Genomic DNA, 22,706 nt, shown 5'->3' with positions numbered 1-22,706 from the left:
AATTAAGAGAAGATACGACCAGTCGGTCTATGAAAATCTAATAGTGAACGTTTTTTTACCGTTTTATCAAAATCACCAAAACCCTTTTTTTTTGTAATTACAAATAAGTCAAGTTTCAATATTGCTTCATTTTTTTGTGAATCCAAAAAATAAAAAGGGAAAAATCAAAGCTAAGTGAAGAATGTTAAATGACAAAAATAATAAGTTGAAAGAAATTAGTAGAAGAAATAACTTTTTTCAACTTAAATAGTTATTCTACTTTTATCCACGCGGTAAAATATCTTATTTATGCATGTGCATATTTAAATTTCACTAATAAATCTGTTATTTAATTCCCCACAAACTAATACACGTGGTTTAAAATAATATACATGAGCATAATGGAAATATTTTCAGGAGAAGGCTAAAGGTTTTATATTATCAATATGATTGCAGCATGTTATAAAATATGTGTGACTCTAGCTTGTACTATGGTTGAGGTTCTTTGGTTTCAACATTCAACAAGGTCACCTTAAAATGTTTTTTTTTGGCAATCTTCATAATTATCAGGTTTTTAGTATACGCTTATACCGACACCAACGTGGACTCCTAATGGTAAGTGAATATCACGGACAACAAGAGGGGTAAGCAAAAGTCTTTCGGGACGAACACCTACAGACGATGAATGTGAGATGAAGGCCGGAAAGAGGAAGTCTGTTGAGGTTTATTTAGGATAGATACATTTAAAAAAGAATATTATATTATTTTAATCCGATATAAATGAAAGGAAAAATCATCAAAATAGATATGTTAACATCTTTTAAGCAAAAAAACACAAACATTGACTTTTAGCTCACTAAAAAATATATTTAAAATCAACCATCAAAAAACGTCAAATAAGTTAAGTTGGCTAAAGAGTCGGACTTTTAGCCGACACATAAAACGTTGAAAGGACCATGTGGCATGTTATTATTGGTTCAAGTGTGCGTGATGGCCAGAATCTAGCCACCCCTAGCCGTAGCATGTGACGTCGTGGCCGAGTAAAAGCCTCAACTAAAAAGTAAAACTTATCTATCAAACGTGATTGTTTTCGTAGACTTATAGTACTATTCAACGTTTTATGTGACGGCTAAAAGCTTGCCTCCTTGTCAACTTAGTTTATTTGGCATTTTCTGATTATTTGGTTCTTTTACAAGTAAATGTGTATTTTGCTTATAGACATGAAGATATGTCTTGATTTTTGATGATTTCTCCTAAATGAAAACTGTTGACAAGGAAGTAATTATATTTCCCTCAAAACATTCTTTTTGCTTTCTAAAAAGTTGATTTCATATCCATAATTACATCCAATTTCATCATGGAAAAAACCTATAATCCAACTTGAGTAAAAAATCAAAATGATGTCTACCACCCCAACTCACACACACAACAAAACACACTCAAAAACACACACAGTATGCCATCATTCATTGAATATCAACAGCTTTTTCTGTTAATCTCACCCACCCCATGACACATTTATCAACCCCTTCCACTCACCCTCTCTTCACTCACTAAAAACTGCCAAATTACCTATTCCCTATATTTCACTCTTTTTTTTTATTATTTTTATAAAAAAAGATTGAAGCCTTTTCTCATGCAACTTTAACAAAAAGACAATAAAGTTTTAAACTTTACTTCTTTTCTCTGATGGGTATATTTTCTTGAAACCAAGCAAATATTCTGGTGGTGGTGGTGGTGGTGGTGGTTGACTGGTGGGCAGGTAGTGAAAGTGAAAAAGATTTGATTTTATTGAAGGGTTTTACATTCCATCTTGTTATATCAATCTTTCTTTAGCTAATATTGAAAATGAGGGTTGCTTTATTAGGTTGCATTATGATATTAACACTTTTCTTGAAGTCAAACCTTGGTCAACAGCAAGAACAGTCTATACCCAATTCAGATGAGTTCTTCATCTCTCAGTTTTTTGAAAAAATGGGTATGAATTCTTCAAAAAGTTACAATCTTTCTTCATCTTTGTGTTCATGGCAAGTTGTGTTTTGTGACTCTAAACAACAATATGTCATTGGTCTTGTTGCTCCTAGTTTAGGCCTCACTGGTCCCATTCCTGATAACACCATTGGCAAGCTTAAAAAACTTCAGTTTCTTGATTTGAACAGTAATCAAATCACTGGTTTTTCATCAGATTTTTGGAGCTTGGTTTCACTCAAATCACTTAATCTTTCAAACAACAAGTTTTCAGATAATCTACCAACCAAAATTGGTAACTTTGGATCATTAGAAAAACTTGATCTTTCTTTAAATAATTTCACTGGTGGTCTCCCTGATTCATTCAGTTCTCTTGCTGGTTTACAAGTTCTTAACCTCAACCGAAACCGGTTCGATTCGGTTATTCCATCTGGGATCATAAACTGTCACTCTTTGACTTCTGTTGATCTTTCTTTTAACAGCTTTCATGGTAGTCTTCCTAAAGATTTTGACATATCATTTCCCAAGTTAAAAAGTTTGAATCTTGCTGAAAATTTGATTAGTGGAAGAGGTTCTGATTTTTCAAAAATGGTTTCTTTGAATTATTTGAATATTTCCAAGAATCTTTTTAAGGGTCCTGTGGTTGAAATATTTCAAGGGCCATTGGAGGTAATTGATTTGAGTAGTAATCAGTTTGAAGGTCACATTTCTCTCAATCATACCTTTGATTGGTCACACTTAACTCATCTTGATTTATCTGATAACAAGATTAGTGGAATGTTTTTTGGTAACTTAACTAAAGCTCATAATCTTAAACATCTTAATCTTGCCAAAAACAGGTTTTCCAAACAAAGATTCATCCAAATTGATGAACTTTATAGTTTAGAGTACCTTAACTTATCGAAAACCAACATCATGGGTCAAATTGATGATCAAATTTCAAAGCTAACTCATTTGAAAACACTTGATCTGTCAAGCAATCATCTTTCTGGAAAGATCCCATTTTTAACCTTCAAAACACTCCAAAATCTTGATCTTTCAAATAATAATCTATCTGGAGATATACCCTTAACACTCTTGCAAAAACTCCCATGGATGGAAAGATTCAATTTTTCTTACAATAATCTAACCCTTTGTGATTCTGATATTTCACTCGAAACCCTTCAATCCGCATTCATCGGGTCAACAAACAGTTGCCCGATCGCTGCAAACCCGACACTTTTCAAGAAAAAAGTGCATAAGCATCAAGGGTTTAAGCTTGTTTTGGGTTTATCCATCACTTTAGTCTGTTTGCTTCTATGTTTATTACTTTTTGCATTCGGGTATCGGTCAAGAACCATAATGTGGGATGTTAAAGAGTGTTCTCATCAAGAAAAGATCATTTCGGGCCCGTTTTCGTTCAAAACGGATTCAACCACTTGGGTTGCAGATTTAAAGGTTGCGTCTTTAGTCCCTGTGGTGATCTTTGAGAAACCATTGTTGAATTTCACCTTCTCTGATCTTTTATCAGCCACATCCAACTTTAGTCAAGACACCCTTTTGGCTGAAGGTCGGTTCGGGCCCGTTTATCACGGGTTTTTGGGCGGTGCAGTTCATGTAGCGATTAAGGTTCTGGTGCATGGTTCCACCATGACTGACCAAGATGCTGCAAATGAGTTTGAGTATTTTGGTCGGATCAAACACCCGAATCTTGTTCCGTTAATGGGTTACTGTTTGGCAGGTGATCAAAGAATCGCGATTTATGATTATATGGAAAATGGGAATTTGCATAATTTGTTGTATGATCTTCCTCTTGGAGTTCATGTGAGTGAAGATTGGAGTAATGATAGCTGGGAAGATCAAGAAAGTAATGAAAATGGTATTCGAAACGTGGGGTCCGGAGGTTCGTTGAATGCGTGGCGGTTTAGGCACAAGATCGGGCTCGGTGCAGCCCGTGCATTGGCATTTCTGCACCACGGGTGTTCACCGCCGATTGTTCATAGAGATGTGAAAGCGAGTAGTGTGTATCTTGATTACAATCTTGAACCAAGATTATCGGATTTTGGTCTTTCCAAAATCTTTGGAAATGGTGCCAATGATGACATGGCATGTGGGTCCCCTGGTTACATCTCGCCAGATGATGTGGTGACACCAAAATCTGACGTTTATGGATTTGGAGTGGTGCTTTTTGAGCTGATTACGGGTAAAAAGGCAGTTGGTGATGAGTATCCAAATGATGAGAACTTGAAAGCACAAGATTTGGTTAGTTGGGTTAGAGGACTCGTGCGAGTGAACCGTGGGTCACAAGCCATTGATCTGAAGATTCGAGCCACTGGTGATGAAAGTGAAATGGTGGAAGGTTTGAAAATCGGGTATCTATGCACAGCTGATGTTCCATATAAGCGACCGAGTATGCAACAAGTGGTTGGACTTCTTAAGGATATTGAACCAGTAAGAGAGGATAAAGAAAGTTAAATGAGTCTTTATTGTGAAAAAAATTAGTTTTAAACTTTAAAATTTGATGAAAAGTTTGTAACTTTTAAGTTATGTTCTTTGGAATGTAACTTATATTAATAAGATTGCTGGAGGTTCATACCAACATTTTAGTTATGTTTCATGGGGGTATTATAAGAAACAAGTAAAACTAGTTTTCAAATATCGCAGATATATCACTGCCATTAATTGCTTAGGTGATTATTAAATGAAAAATTAAGAAAACTAAACTAAATGCACACTCTAAATGTTATTTTTGCATTTCATAAATGCACGCGAAATGCCAACATATTAAAAATCAGAATCTTGTTTCATGAGATGGTAGTTGTCAAGAAATATTAGTGATTTGATAATTATTAATCCAAATTGGCAAACTTTGTTTCTTCTCAATTAAGAGATCAAATCACAAATTGTTCCATTTTCACCACATTTTAACTTGATTCAAACCTCTAAACTTGTAGCTGCCACATCATCATGATGACACTGCCTTATTTAGATGATGAGTTGGACTGAACCCATTCCACCAACGTTGGGATAGCAAATCCAGTTGCCGCCTTTTTCTTGTCGTTCCAAACGGGCCCAGCCATGTCGATATGCAGCCATTGAACTTTCTCATCAACAAACTGCAAAATGCAAAACATCAGTTTTGACTTTTTGACCTGGTCAAATGTCTAAAATACCCTTGTGTTGACTAAGGAGGTTAAACTGTCAAAACTTATGGTAATCACAATGGGTAAACTTACAACTTACACCAAATTGGAAATAAATAGATGTAACTTTCAAAAACAATTCATATGAGGTTAAATTGATGATCACAATGCACATATGTAATTTTAGCTTAACAATCAGCAAACTTTTAATGGAATCTAGTGGAACAAAACTATTATTAACATTAAGAAAAGTAGCTTAAATTTTAAGTTTTAATGAAAATTTAATATTGGAAACTAATTCAAATTTCATGTGGCAAATACCTGCTTCAAGAACAGAGCTGCAGTGATAGAACCACCCTGACGACCGCCAGTGTTGACCATATCTGCCACCCCGGATTTCATCGACTCCCAATAACTTTCCTCCATTGGCAGCCTCCAAAGTTTCTCTCCGGCAACTTCCGAGGCGGCAACCACCTCCTTAGACAATTCATCATTCGGTGTAAAGATGCCTGTTTTATTTTTTACCAAAATGTTAAGAAATATTAGAAGTTTACCATATAGTGGCATACAAACAACACATATTCTTAAGAATATATAACATATCCTCACTCAATGATATAAACGTGTCAAAATTGGATGGTTTGGGTGATGCTGCTTTGAATAAGTTTTGATTCCTTTTAAACATTAAATGCCATGTGCACAAGTGCTATTTTTTCAAATGGTATAGAATATTGGAATGAATTCATTTGTGTTGGTGGCAAATGATGTTAAATAAAAGGTACATGTTCCATATGTTTGCCACCCAAGAACATCAAAATCATGAATTAATAATGCATTGTGGCAGTAATTTCTTATTCATATATTAAGCTTCATATTATACCTGCAATTGAGGGCCCAAGAGCAACTACACAAGCTCCAGTCAAAGTTGCCAAATCAACTATCTGCAGATATGAACGAAGTATACTTTGTAGGACCCACAAAATATAAACGTCTAATAATGTTAATGGACAGCTAAATTTACCTTGTCTACACCTTGATTACAGGCATACACCAAAGCATCAGCAAGTGTAAGTCTTCCTTCAGCATCAGTGTTGTTAACCTAAAATATAAAAACCAATAATCAACGTATTCACGTGAAAGATTTAATGAACTACTTCAACTATACCAACTAGATATACCTCGATTGTCTTTCCGTTTGAGGCTGTTAATATGTCACCAGGCCTCATACCGGTCCCACTTATCATATTCTCACAAGCCGCCACTATAAAATGAACCTGTGATAATAAAACCATAACGAGCCAATTATAGCTATGTTCAATCTCAAGCGGGACAAACTGTTATAAACCGTCTGACTCACCTCTACTCCAGAGGGTTTAATTTGACCTAGGGCTTTTGCAGCACCTAACACTGCAGCTGAACCACCCATGTCAAACTTCATTAGCTCTATAGAGCAACCAGGGCCAGTCTTGATGTTGTAGCCACCGCTGAAAACAAATAATGTTCAAATTTATATCTTATACCCATAAAAAAAAGATAAAATTATCATTACCTGTCAAAAGTCAACCCCTTTCCCACTATAGCTAGCTTGGTTTTAACAGGCCCACTTGGTGGTTTATAACATAAATGTATAAACTTTGGAGGATTTGCAGAAGCAGCAGCAACACCGAGATACGAGCCCATTTTCAATTCTTTGCATTGCTCGGTATCCAGAATCTTTGCTGTAAAAACATCACTATATGCAGCAGCAACCTTTTCGGCTTCTTCTGCCAGTACCTCTGAAAGCATATATGTAAATACAGAGTAAGCAAAGATTGACGAAACTAAAAGATATGATAAGTGAGATGAACGTTGACTCACGTGGAGTGAGGACATTAGCAGGGGCATTAGTAAGCTCTTTTCCCAAAATTACCCCTGAGCAAACGTCTTCTGCATACTTAAGCTTCTTTTCTAACTCGGGCCCACTTCCGAGGCCAAAGAAGTCAACAGACTTGAGAGACGGCTTTTTTGACTCAGATTTGAATCTGTTGTCTTCATGAGTACCCAACAATGTACCTATAAAATGGTCCAAAAAAAGATAATGCAACAATGTATCTTCAAAAGTCCATCCGACCTACCAATTATAAAACCTCTAATAAACAAAAACAAATTAACTCACCTTTTGCAATTGCTGAAGCAGTGGCTAGCTTTTGTTCAAGAGTTAAGCCTTCAACAGAAGCTAATGCAACAGCAACATTGTTTGCTTGTGAAGCCTTTGCAGCTGATGCAACCAACTCACCAAAAGCACGAAAACCGGAAGTAGATGGGCCTGTTGGCTTTCCAAGCCCAATCAAGCTAACCCGTTTGGGCCCAAGATCTGAAACCCTAATAACCGTTGACTGTCCCGTCTTTCCAGCGAAATCTTCCTCAACAGACACTTCAGATAATAATCCACCTAATTTAGAATCAAGTTTTTCTAGAATCGGGTTTTGGAATTTTGAGTTTTTGTCTTTTGTCATGTCTTTTTCTGTCACACCAACTGCAAGTATGTCTCCTTTCCATTGTAACAAATCAGTTTCTTTAGCAGCAAAAGAGATCTTTCATGTTCGAAGAAAAGTAGAAGAAAGATTTAGTATTTTTATAAAAAATCCACAAAACACATTTCATTAAGGATAAGTTGATATCAATTATAACATTCTAGTTCTCGAAAGAATCTATTAGATGTGGAAAAATACGATTACAAAAAGTATGCTAGTACAATAATAATATGACTAGTAAAATAAAACATGTAAGAGGCTGTAGTCACTTAAAACGACAACTTCTAACTGATTTACAAAGATTAACTCGTTTGATCAGTTTTCTTTTAACCTAAAGATCAAGATGGTCAAATGTAAAACAACAGGCAAGTAATTATTTAAGTATCACTAAACAATTAGCAGAATTCAAGTCAATATAAGATACAATTAATATTTCAATGATACAATGAACTTATGAAACCAAATAACACACGGTGACCTTTAAAAATATTGCTCAATTTCTAAACTTATGCACATGTAAAAACCAAAATCTAATCACCGAATTCCCCCAAAATAAGTCATGTTCCACCAGATTATCTTTATAATCTCAAAATTGACAAGAAAAAAAGACTTAACTTAGATTTTAAAAAAATTATAAGTTTAAAAGAGTAATTAGTGGTGCAAACGAGCCGATCACCTCACGAGCTATTCAAGATGGTATCAATTCGAAACAACCTAAGCAGCACGAGCCAACCCTGAGCCTCAAATAAAGCAAGTTTAGTTATTGAGCCCGAGCTCAAGCCTTTGTTTAGGCTAGTCGAGCCATAACAAGTCGTGTTTAGTTTTTTAATTTTAGCCTTTTCGGAGATCTATGTATTAATTTCACACTACACAACCGAGCTCAAGCCGAGCTTTGGTCGTTTAAGGAATTGCACACGAGCTCGATCCAAGCTTAGGCTCGTTTAACGTCTTCACAAAATATATAAATATAACAAAAACTGTAAATAAACTAATTAACAAATAGCAAACAAGTCTAGACCTCACTACACAATAATAAAGCTATTTTAGCTATCAGGCCTGAGCTCGAGCGTTGTATGGTTAGATCGTTTAGGCTCGTCAAGCTATAACCAGCCTTGCGTATTTTAATATTTTAGCTCTTTTGAACTCCAATGTATTAGTTTCAAACCGACTCTAAGGTTTTCTCAAAAAAATATAAAAACTAAATACAAATAATAAACGAGCCGAGCCAGATCGAAGCTCGGGCTTGAAAAAACGACTCTAGCTCTTCGTAAGTCAACCAGATCAACGTAACCATACATGCAAGTGATGTAACTTCGTTAACTTAATTACTTGTAGTTATTTGGTCAAATAATCAATTAATATTACAAAATCAATATAAATTAATTACATAAGGATCAACGGATCAAGTGGATACAAATCTAGGTTAGTCAACACAATAATCAATCAATCAATTAATTAAACAAAATCAATCAAACTTAATTGATGTAAATTAATAATAATAATAATAATAATAATAACCTTGGGATGATCGATTAGGGCAGGATGAGTGAGGCCGAGAGTGGCCTTGGCGATAGCATGAGCCATACGAATATGCTGTCTTGGTGGAGAATAATAATAATAAGAAGAAGAAGAAGATATTGAAGTGATATAGGATATGGATCTGAAGTTATTATTATTGGTGAAGATGGAGGAGTATGGGTTAACTGCAACTCTAATGGCTGCTAATGCTATTGAAGCCATTTGGGATTGGATGGTGCGAGTATTTATAGGGGAATGAGTTAAGTTGGGTGAGGTGAGTGGAGTTGACTGACTCAGTGACTCACTATCTTATGCTTTTACGTTTTTTGGCTTTTAATATTATAATTATAAATGAATATAACTTTAATGAAAAGAAATCATAAAATATCTTTTTTGTTTTCTTTTATAAAAATTAAGTTGTTTTAATAATCCTTATTATTTTATTGTTACGGGCGGTATCAAAATTAAAAAGGTTGGTCATCAATGGTCCCATGTTAAAAAGAACTTAACGACGTTATATTTTTTTTCGAATTTCAAATTAATGTTTTAAAGCTTTGATTGGAAGGAGCAGGACCGTCTCCGAGAATTTAAATGACTCGGTCGAGCCGAAATAAAAAGTTTCGTAAGGCCCTAACGAGTTACGAAATTAAAAGGCTCCTAGGCCCAACATCTCAAATGGGTTATGGGTAAAAAATAGATTGGGCCCAATATCTAATAAAAAAATATTAAGATTTGTACCTATTTTATAAAAATATTTTAATATATATATATATATATATATATAATTTTGTGCCCCCGAAAATTAAGTGTCATGGCCGGTCGCCCGGGTTGCCCAACCTACCAACCGGCTCTGAGAAAGAGAATACGAGTCGATTGATGTAAAACTTAGTTTGAAACGATGAAACTGTGCTTCAATTCGAGTGTTTGAACTTACAGTTAACAAAAATCAAGTCATTTGTATCATATTTTCGAGCTAAGTTTTACATCAATTGAGTTGTATTATTTTTCCGATCAAAAGCCCTAAAACATTAGTTTGAAATTCGGAAATAAGTATAACGTCGTCAGCGCCGCCTCTGAGAATACAAATAAAAACCAAGGCCTGGGGCATAAAAAAGAAAAGACCCTAATATACAAACTTAAAAACTCTTATATAATAATTTAAACGAATAATAATAATAATAATAAAACAAAACATTTTTTTAGCAAAATGATCTAACTCAAACGTATGTATCTTCACATTCTTCTCAATTTGTGTCTTTCTTAAATCGTCTATTTTTCTCTTTTTACATTTTTGACTACCGGATAAGTTTTTAGACTTACGAGACATACTAGCTAAAAAAACACATATTATGTAACATCCCAAAATTTCAATAATAATATTTTAATATATTATATGTCTTTAACGGACAAGAATTTACCCGAGTTAGTAGATTATAAATAATAATGAGAGATAGATAAGTAGGCTAATTAGAGGAGTTGATGATGGACTAAAAAAGAAAGATGGGCCTTAGGTCCATGGGCTTAAGGAAGTATAAATACCCCTTAAACCCTAAATCTTTTCATTTCCATCCATATTATCCATCTTATTCTCTCTACACCTTAGAACACACACTTAAGCCATAAAATACCTTCCTTAGCCGCCACCCATTATCCAAACCATAAACCGATCATAGTAATCATAGATCTTAGATCATACAAGTAAGCTAACGAGTCCAAGGTCGTGTATCAAGCTAGCCGTGACTTTACTAACGTCTAAAGATACGTTTTAAGCTTAAAGAATACATTTTTATGAACGTTTTGCCATGACAATTGATCCTAGAGTAGATCGGGTCTAGATGTTTCATAAAAATACAAACTTGATGATTAAAATGGATGAAATGGACTCATAGATATAAACGGTTCATAAAGGAAACCCTATATCTAGCCTAGAACGTTTTAACCCTATAAAGGTTTAAGCTTTATGTCTAAAATGGGTTAGATCTTGAAGCCGTGATGGTAATGGGTGTAAAACAGTTATGAATGACAGTAAAAAGGGGTTTAAAGGTCACGATTTTAGCCTTAGAACTGTAACTGAGCAAGGTAGAAACATAGAAAATGGAATGATGAGTTGAACTGGGTGTTCTCGGCCAGATTTGAGGGTTCTCGGCCAACCCGTGTTTTCGGCCAAAACGAGAGTTCTCGGTCAACGAGAGTTCTCGGTGACCTGGGTTCTCGGTGACCTGGGTTCTCGGTCACCAAGAGTTCTCTGCCAAAGAGTTCTCGGCCAGTCCTCTGATTGGGTATTGGGCTGAATCCACTTGGGCCTAGACCCAGTTGAGCCCAGAAGAACAGTTGGACTGATTTAATTAAGCCCATAAGGTGCTAAGCCCAACTTAGAAGATAATTTATAATGTTAGTGGGAAATGTGTTAAGACAGTTAACGAAAATAAAATAATTTAAAATGTTAGTGGAAAATGTGTTAAGACAATTAACCCCAGCTAGGGGCTCTGCCCCTTGGACCCCGCTAGGGGCTGTCGCCCCTAGAACCTCGCTGCCAGGGGCGCTGCCCCCGGACCCCCTGTTCGTTGTGTGTTATGTAAAGATAGAAATACGTTATGAGTAGCAATAGTTAATTGATACATGTAAATATTATACAGTTAGCCGTGCACAGCTCAAGAAGGGAATAACTATTAACGGTGAACGTAACCGCATTCAGGTGAGTTTCTAGCCCCATTCCTTGTTATGTTTTCGGGGCTGTGTGCATACTCGATGTGATTTGTTAATACACTTATCCTAAGTGATAAGTGTATGCCCTATGTGATATATGTGTACGGTATGAATGATTGATTGTCGGTACGTGAACGATCTTCGGATATTGCACGTAATGTCAAGTTATAGTTATGAATATGAATGCTATGTATAATGTATGAATGATTGTTTGTCGGAACGTGAACGATCTTCGGATATTGCACGTACTGTCAAGTTATAGTTATGAATATGAATGTTATGTATAATGTATGAATGATTGTTTATCGGTACGTGAACGATCTTCGGATATTGCACGTACTGCTGATGTGGTCTAAGTTATATATATTATTATATAAATATTTCCTATACTTTGGAGTATATTTGGGGTTGCTTTTATTGAATAATTCGTCTAATTGGTTCATGTTTAGATATTAAATATTTCAAAAGACAATGAGCTAAAATGATACATTTTTACTAAAACTTGAGACCAACGAGTTTATGGTCAATTATATGTTATATACTACTAGTTATAGTTATTATATACATTGATTAAAAAATATATATATATCTTGCATAATAAACGAATTGTTCAAAGTATTAATACTTATTAATTTAAATTGTCTAACCTCCATGTTTGTTTGGTAAAGGAATATAACTAAAGAAAATGGATGTGTGATCGTTGTGGAGTTTTGTTCATAAAGTCCACAAAAAAAAGGAAAGAAAATAGAAACAACAATTTATTGGGTTTGGAAACGAGCCGTGAATTAAATTGGACTAATTAATTTTAATGGGCCCTTAATAAAGTTATGTTAATTTTGCAATAGAAAAACCCTACGGAAGAAATAAAGAAGGGACACCACAATTATAAGGGGGGTCGGCCCCTGTTAAGTGGACGCAATCAAAAAAGGAGCAGGGGCACCATTAGTGCGTTTGACTTTGGAATAGAAAGAAAAAGAAGAATACTGTGAAGCAAGCTCGCAGGGTGGTGAATTAAAAAACAAGCAGGTAGACTGCTGAGTTAATTTAAGCTCACAGGCTAGTAGCTCAATTATATTTATTTCTTTTTCGATGAACCGTATTATTTGTTATATCTTTGTTTCATCGTTATTATTATGATTGGCTAAACTTTTATACTGCCTTGGTTTGGATGAATACGTTTTAGACTCGTATTATTTTCGGTTTTGGATTATTTATTGATTGGTTTATGTTTTGGTAAATTTTTTATTGTGTTTGGTTGTGATACATATGCGTATTTGGTATTAATTTATTATCAATTTATTGTTCCATATGCGTCTTTGTGAATGTCTTTCATGTATGGATGCATATTAGGTTACTTACTGCTTGTTTGTAACTAGTTTATGGTTTATAGTTAACGTATTCCATAGGAACGGTATTTGAGAGTTTAGAAATACCTTATTTTCTGTCACTTGAGAGACTGGGAGGTAATTAAGTGTCGTCTGTTTTGGTCTTTTGCGGGTTTGGGTAGTGATTGCACGGGAATGAGTTACCCTAGATTCCTTTAGATTCTTACAAATCCGAATTATAACCTAATTCAATAAAAATACCCCTTCATGTCTTAGGGTGTTTTGTGATTAGAGTGACCGGGAGGTGATTTAATCTTTGGGTACCTTAGCATAGTTAGGTAAGGTGAGACCGGGAGGTGATCCGAACCATTAAACCGTTGAGCTTACATGATATTTAGGGTTCTTAGGTATTGTTGGTGAGACCGGGAGGAGATCTAGCATACTTTAGTTATTCCTTAGTGTCATATTATTAGAATTCGGTTACCGATCATAAATCCAATTCCGAGAGTTTACGAGTTGACTAATAGATTCTTTGCCTAGGTAGTTATTTCCCCTATTTGAGTTCCACCCCTATTTGTTCGTGTCAGTTTTAGAGTAAACATTATTTATTTAAGTTATTAGTCAGAGTCTAGTTTAGGTGTCGCTAGTGTCCTGTGGGTTCGACATCCGGACTTCATTAGGTTGTACTACAGTTGATAGGTACACTTGCCTGTCTAGTGGTCTAGCATTAGGATAGTCTAGATTTATAAATTTAAAACTAGAGTGTCTATGTTAGGTTAAGTTTTTATAGACCGTTTCGCACATCAACTGCCAAGTTATGATTATGAATATGAATGTTATGTATGAACTATGAATGATACGTATGTATGTTATGAATGAATGTAAGAGATAGAAAGATAGAAAAGTGACTGGAGCCTAATAATATCCAAGGCAGAAAAGGGACCGAGCCCTTTAATAATCTCGAGGCAGAAAAGGGACTGGCAGAAAAGGGACTGGACCCTAATAATATCCAAGGCAGAAAAGGGACCGAGCCCTTTAATAATCTCGAGGCAGAATAGGGACTGGACCCTAATAATATCCAAGGCAGAAAAGGGACCGAGCCCTTTAATAATCTCAAGGCAGAAAAGGGACTAGACCCTAATAATATCCAAGGCAGAAAAGGGACCGAGCCCTTTAATAATCTCGAGGCAGAAAAGAGACTAGACCATAATGATATCCAAGGCAGAAAAAGGGACCGGACCCTAATAATATTCGAGGCAGAATAGAATAAAGTAAAGTATAATTTGATTTATGAAAGTATGAATGGAAGTATGTATGTATGAAAAGTATGTTATGTTATTAACTAGAACTCACTCAGCGTAGCTGATTTTTAGTATGCATGCAGGTGAGTAGAATGAGACAGCTCGCTTGAGGGGAACACGTGGCATTGAATAAGAGGCTGACATCGGAAAACGTTTATGTTAATATTATGTTATTTTGAAAGACAAAGTGTTCATTCTAAGACAAGTTATGGACTAATGTACTGTTTATGAAAGTTTTTATATTCCGCGAATGTTTTTATTAACTCTGATGACTAGAACTATGTGAATGACTAAAAATCCAACGTCCAAACGTGAGGCACCGGTAACGGGGCCTTACATATTAACATGGCTAATCTTTTTTCGAACGGCGTTAACATGGCTAATTAACAAGTAGTAAAGCTAACATCATTTAACATTAAATAATTAAAACATAAATTAGAGATTAAGAGCAGGCTTAAGTGTGTTAACTGACTAATTATCATTATTATTAACAATTAACATGAACATATAACAGTTAACAAATAAATTGAGATTTGAAACAAAATTAAAATAAGACTAATAAGTTATATAACTTCAAAGTTAGCAACCTGTAATAGCCATATCAAGCTGGTCGCTGGCTGCCGGAATATCCTCGGACGTCGGAACTCAAAACTTGGAAACTGATGGTGATGGTTGTATGACTCATTGATGTGTTTGAATCATAACCCTCGCTACGTAATTTGGTTTTGTTAAATGTGAACTGGGTTTTTTTTTAACTAATGGGTCTAGTTCAGAATATATGTATAAAGAAAAATATTAAAATTCATGAGCCCTTAAAGGGAGTGGGCCTGGGACTTAAGCCCTCCCTGCCCACCCCTTGGGCCGGGCCTGAACATCGTTATGTCCTCAGGGGACCACTGGATACCAATTTTTTAAAATTTAAGATTACTTGTGACGATAAAATACATAGAGATTATTATTGATCAATATCATTTAATATGGATTATTAAAATCGAATATTCCTCAAAATTATGTGACTCGCTTCTACAAAATGACATGTGCTTGCGTACATGACTTTCTTTCCATTATTACGTTGGCAAATTGGCAAATAAATATACTTCAGTTGAGTGCTTTTTTTTTAACTTAACATGAAATACGTTATATTCATGATGTGTCATTGAGTCTGATACAAGAACTTACAACACTAATATCATCAATTAAGGGGCTGTTTGGTTAATTCAGATCTGAATAAGTCAGATCTGAATGAACCTCTGTCCCATTCAGCAACAATAATAATTCTGAATGATTCAGACCTAATTTTAATCATTCGAATGTTTTTCTATTTGGAACCAAACAGTCTGAAGTCTGATTAAGTCTGAATGAATTCATTCAGATGTAAACAAACAGCCCCTAAGTAAAATCTCTATAGATCTGAAAGCATATTCAATTAGCACTATCAAGAATCTATCATCAAACTACGAAGTTGATCAACTAAACGAACTTCGTGGCCGACGATTGTTAAGAGAGTAGATTTGTTAACATGAAAAAGAAATGAAATATGATTTGATTGTTGCTGCATTTAATCCACGTACTATAAGAAAAATGCACATGAGACTTATTAAGCTTGATTTATAGTCTTTAATTTCAATATGTTAATTATCGTCTCACTCGTGTCCCATTAGAAAACCGTTCTTTTGATAATACGTGACACAAATTTAGAAAGTATATATATTTTGGCTTAACTAGTTATCTTCTTCCCTTTTTTTTCGGTTATTTCATTTATCCTTAGTTTTTCGGTTATTTTCAAATTCTTCATAATTCATTGGCTAAACACAAAAAACGATTAATTAACGTCAAAACAACATAAGACCAATTTATAACTCTACAACTAGCACGAGCTATTAATCACTATATGTTTTCTATAAGTGAATTAGGTTTATAGATACACTTTGAGAACTTGAGCCATCATCTCATTTCATTTTGGAAGAATACAATGATTACCATTTAGAGCTTTTGATATCAATGACCATTTAGGCTATTTGTTATGGTATGGCAAAGGAGGCGTCATCTAACCACCTCACCATCTAAGAGCGCGATATACCACAACACCCTAAATATTATTCCGGCGACAAACTAGTTTCCCCTCCCGTCACTATTACAATAAAGGTGGAGTCCACCCCACTAACAACCAATCTTTTCTTTAATATATTTAAACCTAGTCAACTACTCAACCCATAACGCGTAAATTAACACATGGCAAGTTATTACTTATTACCCAACAACCTACGTGGCAATAACGTAACACGATGACAAGCTCCTACTAGCTATCCCACGACACAGCTTTACAGCTTTTGATAGTCATTTTGTATTGTGTGTACTTGTCTTAGCTACTTGCTAAGTGCCTTTCTTTTAATATATTTGCCATTAAAAAAAAATGACCATTTAGCAAGGCAATGCCCACATGTTTAATGACAGAAACATGACCAACAAACAAAATCAACTTCACAAACACAAACTTCAAAATCTTGATACATAGCAATAAACATTAAAAATAATGTCATAAAAATCCTCTCAAATCTCTACATACAAATTATGCAGAAGCAAGTAAAAATTTCAACAGTTTGTATAACTAAACATCAATAACATACCCTAATTCCCTATAAAAACATCCAAAGCTTGTTACATATTACTAACCCTCTCTTCCCTTCCTTAACCGATCAATCGATCTTCACCGAAGAGTAAATGAGCCTCGTGAACCAGAAGCACGCGTAGAAACCAATCGTACCCGTCAGCACAAAGAAAGCATATGACGCAATCAACATATACCCGAAGTATAAGATACCCGAAACTGGCTTTGTGATGTTAAGCTTAGTGAAGAAATAGAAAATGGTGTATAAGAATAAATACAAAGCCGACGAACCCGACGTTAAATATGATCTCCACCACCAAAGATAGTCCTCACTGCAGAGCTGGAAGTAGCATAACACGATAGTGATTTCCGCACATGTCACGATTAGTATCACAAACACGATGAAAAGGAAACCGAAGATGTAGTAAAACTGTTGTAACCAGATCGATGTTAAGATGAAAAAGAGCTCGATGAAGACTGCGCCGAAAGGAAGTATTCCACCGATCAGAATCGAGAAAGCTGAGCTCATGTACCAAGCTTGTTCGGGTATTTGTCTCGGGATCTTATTGGTTTTCACGGGATCTTCGAGTGCAGGCTTCTTAAACCCAATATAACTCCCGAAGAAAACAAGTGGGACCGAAATCCCGAACCATAGGAAAACCAAAGCAAACATGGTACCGAACGGGACCGCACCGGACGATTTCTCACCCCAGATTAACGCATTGAGTACGAAAAAGATGGCAAACGCGATACCCGGGAACATGAAGGCAGTTTTGAGGGTGATTGATTTCCATTCGGTTCCTTTAAACGATTTGTAAAGACGAGCCGACGCGTACCCGCCAAAGATACCCATGAGAACCCAGAGTATGAGTAGAGCCGTCATGAGCCCGCCTCGGTTAGATGGGGAAAGAAACCCGAGTACCGCAAATATCATGGCGAGTAATATCATACCGAAAAATTGAACACCGGTCCCGACATAAACACATAGTAAATCTGAGTTAACCGGAGGGCGGAAAACGTCACCATGAACCAATTTCCAGCCAGTTTCTTCTTGGGCTTCTTCTTGTGTTTCTAATTGGTTGTACTTTGAAATGTCGCGGTAAAGTGTTCTTAACATGATCATGGCTACCATACCCGATAAGAAAAGAACGATCATAAGCGAGTTAACGATTGAAAACCAGTGAACCTGATCGTCTGCCATCAGAAGATAAGTGTCCCATCTGGATGCCCATTTGATCTCACTTTCCTATATATATGAAACACAGTACTTATGATTACTCGCCACTAAAACAATATTAAACCCAAATCTTCGAATAAAACGTTTTAAAAGATTTTATGCATTAAAAACAGTTTTGACTACTTTATGCTTAACGTATTTTACTTAAATCATTTTTGAAATATTGGTATATTACATGTCTCGTTCGTTCATTATGTCCGTTTATCTTCGTTCGTTTACGTTCATTAATGTTCGTTAGCCTACATTTCTTTAAGTTAATTTATTTGCATAGGTATCTAAATATTTCAGCTCATTCCAATTTAGTCTGGTTATGATAATTTTCTAGGCCGAACGTATTTATGTTCATGTTTTGGTGTTCACTTATGTTTGTTTATCCATTTTCAGTTATGTTCATTCATTTACGTTCCGTGTATCATACGATATTATTGACGAACGAATATAAACTAACATAAACAGTCACGTTCTTAACGAACAAACACGAACAAGAAAAGCCACTTCGTTTAATCGTTCATGTTCAATCGTTTGCTTGATTAAAGTTAAATGAACAAACATGAACATGCTCCGTTCGTGAGTTGAAACGGCAAACTCTAAAATAGTAAATGATATCTTTAACCTAAAGACTTACCTGGAAATCAACATCATAAGTGAATATAACTTCTTTGTTATTTTCAACTTCTTGTGGAGGATCAGAGGTCAAGACGGTCCGTTTAGCATGTGCATCACATGTCGTTAGGCGGTTCTTGTCGTTCCACTTTCCATCATATTGATGCTTCACACTAAATCCAACCAAATGATCACAATTCAGTCAGATGTATAAATGTTAAGTCAACCCATTTGACCATTTCGGGTTGATGACGAGTCAAACTGAAAAAACTTTCAAAGCATCATTACCTGTAAGCATTAACTTCAAATCCCACAATTCTTGCAGAGTCTGTTTGAATGTCCCTGTGATACTTGACTATGAATGCCAAATGATTGTTGATAAAATACTTTTCTTCCTTTGTCTGAAGATACGCACAAGTTACAGTAAAACTTATATTTTACAGATAATATAATAAAAATACAGTTAAATTTGATTTAGTTATACTTACTCCTGCATATTGTATTTTGCGTCCAACAAAATATCCATGTTGATAAATAACAGGTGAATTTGTCATTGGAACAACCAAAGGTAGATTATCTAAGATCCTGTCAATAAACAATAACCAAAAATAAGAGATTGCATGAAACGGGAATAAAGATTATCCCATATTAGGTTGAAACGGAGGTTAAATAAGTATATTTGTTATAACATCACAAATCAAATGAGGTGTGAAGTAACCTACATGTTAACTCTATACTCGTCATCAATCTTCTCCTTAAACTCTTTGGTTTTTTTCTCATCCAGCACTACGCGACACACAACGTTACACATCTGTGGAATTCGCATTTGAAACTGCAATAGAAATGTAATTAAAATCATAGCATAACAAAAAACATAATAAGAAGAAAATCTCCAAATGTAACTTATTTTTTACCTCATATGGAGAATTTTCAATACGATCGCCACGAAGAACCTCTCCGAGATTCTCGGCACTGTCGACTATTTTATGAGGGCGACAGTAAGGAATGGAGTAGTAAGAATAAGGAAGCTGAGTCTTTGTAGAAGCCAATTTGTTTACTTTTACCCTCAGAGTATCTCCCTGCAACATTATAAGTATATATTCAGACACGTTACAACTAGATACACATAAGATGAAGCTTGAAACATAGTATGCATGATTACATATTGCCATAAACAGCAAAACATACAACAAGATTACATCAAAAACATGTTTAACCATTGACTATGAATTTTTTTTCCAATTTACAGTTACATACTAGGAATTATTTTCCATATTACGGTTACCAAAGTAACACTACAATGCATGAAACTTATCGTCACGCACAGTTGTTCACCATTCAATAAAGAAGCGTTAATTCAAGAACATTATGCATGAGATGTTGCCAACTTCAAATTTACAGTAAAAGTTTTCCGTGAATGCATACACGCGTATACAAATCAGTTCTTGGTATTACAAGACTAGTGGACATACAAGATCTACACTTTTAAGCATTATTATTATCAGTTTGTAGGGTCCCAAAGCTAATAACCTTACCATTTATCTTTTCTTATCTATAAATCAGATCAATTTCATGCACATAAACTAGTTCTACCGGACCTATACTCATCATAACATACATAATCCAATAACTACAAACTAACATTATAAATACAATAATCACATCGATAACTACAAGCCGAGTTTCAAAAGCTTCCGGCAAACAAATAATAAATTCTACTCACAGATATTCATTAATAACGCACACGCGCATCAGACTCTCGAACAGTCCAGTCATTTAATCAAATCAGATCAATTTAATGAACATAAACTAGTTCTGCAGGACATATCCTCATCATAACATACATAATCCTATAACTACAAGTTAGCATTATACATACAACAATCACAAATTCACAATAATGAAAGATCGATAACTAAAAGCCGAGTTTCAAAAGCTTCCAGCCAACAGAACATAAATTCTACCCGCGGATCTTCATTAATACCGCACACACGCATGAACATAAACTAGTTATAGTGGACCTATACTCATCATAACATACATAATCCAATAACTACAAGTTAGCATTATACATACAACAATCACAAATTCACAATAATGAAAGATCGAAACTACAAGCCAAGTTTCAAACGCTTCCGCTGAACAAAACATAATATCTACCCACGAATCTTCATCAACTTTCATTAACTTACGCACACGCGCATCAGACCCTCGAACAGTCCAGTCAACTAATCAAATCAGATCAATTTCATGAACATAAACTAGTTCTACAGGACTGATACTCATCAGAACATGCATAATCCAATAACTACAAGCTAACATTACAAAAAAACTATGATCACAATATCATAAATCACAAATGAAAGATCGATAACTACAAGCCGAGCTTCAAAAGCTTCCGCCGAACAAAACATAAATTCCACCCGCGGATCATCATTAATACCGCAGACTCTCGAACAGTCCATCCAATTAATCAAATCAGATCAATTTCATTAACATATACTCATCATAACAATACATAACACTACAATCAAATTAACAAAACAATTATAGTCTTCATACAATAACTACAAAACCCAACATTTCAAGATCTAAACCAACAATCACAAATTCACGAACAATTGAATCAACCCATCAAACGATTCAAACCCAACACAACAACAATAATAATAATAACATAAAGATGTAATTTTGAATACCTTGAAGAAATCTTGAGGGGCAACACCAGGAAGGTAGAAGGAGAGTCCATGGAATGATAAGAGAAGAAAGAAACAGATCCGTAAGTGAAGACCCAGATGCGATTGATTACCCATATCATGTAATTGATTGCAGATCTGGGTGTGTTTGAGTGTGTGTGTTGTGAGTTTGGTTTTAATGGTGGAAACCTGGTGCTGCACCTAATTGGGGATCAGGAAGATGAGTGGAGTGGAGATTGGCGATGGTTATATTATTCCCCGATCAAAATAATTTAGTCGGTAGATCATTTAGAGAATTCTTTTGTCATTCAACAAAAAAAAGTTCATTGCGTCCAGTACTTGTACTCCTTGTTTTTTTTTGGTAATAAGGGTGTGAGTAGAGGTGCACAAATCGGTTTTTTTTTAAAAACCGGTTCGGTTATTAACCAGACCGGTTTTTTTTGGCCCGGAAAAAAACCGGTTCGGTTAATAGCCGGACCGGTTAATAACCGGTTTTTGTATCTGAAAACCCTAACCGGTCTAACCGGTTAGGACCGGTTTAGAAACCGGTTAGAACCGGTTAATAAACCGGTTTTTTTATTAACCGGTTTTCTAATAACCGGTCTAACCGGTTAACCGGTTTTTTTTTTTTTTTTTTTTTGGGTTTAGGGTTTGGGGTTTAGGGTTTAGTTTGGAAGACCGAAGCCATTCTTTGCTTTCGTTGTTAGGGTTCTTTGCTTGGAAGATTAAAAACACATAACTTTCATTTATAGCTTTTACATTAAAAATACAAACATTAAATCGTTATCGCATATTCGTAACTCAAAAATACAAACATTAAATAATGCTTAGACACGATTACATTAACAACTTGCTGTTTCTTACTCATTATTTGCCTCCATGTTTGCTGTTTCTTTAACTAATTTTCTTCGCTACCCGATCCCGAGCTATTCCTTAGGTAATCGTCGTACGCGGCTTCTTCATCGGTCATTGGTTGAGTGTGTCCTTGATTGACCTCGTCTTCATACAAGCCCGCCTCATAGTCCATTTCCCCCTCGAGTGAGCGTTGATGTTGTGCCCTATCTAAAGAGTCCAAGTAATCCTTGTAGCAAATCGACATCTCTACAGCTGGTGGAGTGAGTCGAGTCCTC

General features: G+C 35.3%; 2 protein-coding genes and 1 pseudogene across 2 annotated transcripts; 1 reads left to right on the top strand and 2 right to left on the bottom strand.

Annotated features, from left to right (window-relative positions):
• Positions 1-1,335: 1,335 nt before the first annotated feature.
• LOC143568589 (putative LRR receptor-like serine/threonine-protein kinase At2g24230 pseudogene) lies at positions 1,336-4,410 on the top strand (annotated as a pseudogene).
• Positions 4,411-4,785: 375 nt separating this feature from the next.
• On the bottom strand, positions 4,786-9,356 carry LOC143568581 (leucine aminopeptidase 1-like). The gene is made up of 10 exons (XM_077054707.1): positions 9,101-9,356; positions 7,225-7,642; positions 6,927-7,121; positions 6,619-6,844; positions 6,427-6,553; positions 6,248-6,343; positions 6,091-6,168; positions 5,950-6,010; positions 5,391-5,578; positions 4,786-5,042 (listed from the first exon to the last, which is right to left on the bottom strand). The coding sequence occupies exons 1-10, from the start codon at positions 9,320-9,322 to the stop codon at positions 4,908-4,910; spliced, it is 1,746 nt and encodes a 581-aa protein (XP_076910822.1). The 5' UTR covers positions 9,323-9,356; the 3' UTR covers positions 4,786-4,907.
• Positions 9,357-16,922: 7,566 nt separating this feature from the next.
• On the bottom strand, positions 16,923-21,817 carry LOC143568569 (transmembrane 9 superfamily member 9-like). Its single transcript, XM_077054698.1, has 7 exons — positions 21,580-21,817; positions 19,795-19,959; positions 19,603-19,712; positions 19,369-19,465; positions 19,169-19,281; positions 18,903-19,053; positions 16,923-18,286 (listed from the first exon to the last, which is right to left on the bottom strand). Exons 1-7 carry the CDS (start codon positions 21,691-21,693, stop codon positions 17,129-17,131), a joined length of 1,908 nt encoding a protein of 635 aa, XP_076910813.1. The 5' UTR covers positions 21,694-21,817; the 3' UTR covers positions 16,923-17,128.
• Positions 21,818-22,706: the final 889 nt, after the last annotated feature.

Source organism: Bidens hawaiensis, unplaced genomic scaffold (genome assembly GCF_021521415.1).
Source record: "Bidens hawaiensis isolate Kalapana, Puna unplaced genomic scaffold, B.hawaiensis_p1.1 tig00001236_1, whole genome shotgun sequence".
NCBI lineage: Eukaryota > Viridiplantae > Streptophyta > Magnoliopsida > Asterales > Asteraceae > Bidens > Bidens hawaiensis.
Note: the sequence above shows the minus strand (reverse complement) of the source record. Positions and strands in the feature narration are given on the sequence as shown.

Bases quoted from the DNA above. Each gene is read 5' to 3' on its own strand.
- LOC143568581 (XM_077054707.1), bottom strand. From the start codon at position 9,322: ATGGCTTCAATAGCATTAGCAGCCATTAGAGTTGCAGTTAACCCATAC. The intron at 6,845-6,926 runs GTGAGTCAACGT...ATATGCTTTCAG, and splicing joins TGCTAATGTCCTCACTCCAC to AGGTACTGGCAGAAGAAGCC. The intron at 6,344-6,426 runs GTGAGTCAGACG...TTATTATCACAG, and splicing joins TTAAACCCTCTGGAGTAGAG to GTTCATTTTATAGTGGCGGC.
- LOC143568569 (XM_077054698.1), bottom strand. From the start codon at position 21,693: ATGGGTAATCAATCGCATCTGGGTCTTCACTTACGGATCTGTTTCTTT. The intron at 19,713-19,794 runs GTAAAAAATAAG...TTTCTATTGCAG, and splicing joins TTGAAAATTCTCCATATGAG to TTTCAAATGCGAATTCCACA. The intron at 19,282-19,368 runs GTAAGTATAACT...GCGTATCTTCAG, and splicing joins GCAAAATACAATATGCAGGA to ACAAAGGAAGAAAAGTATTT.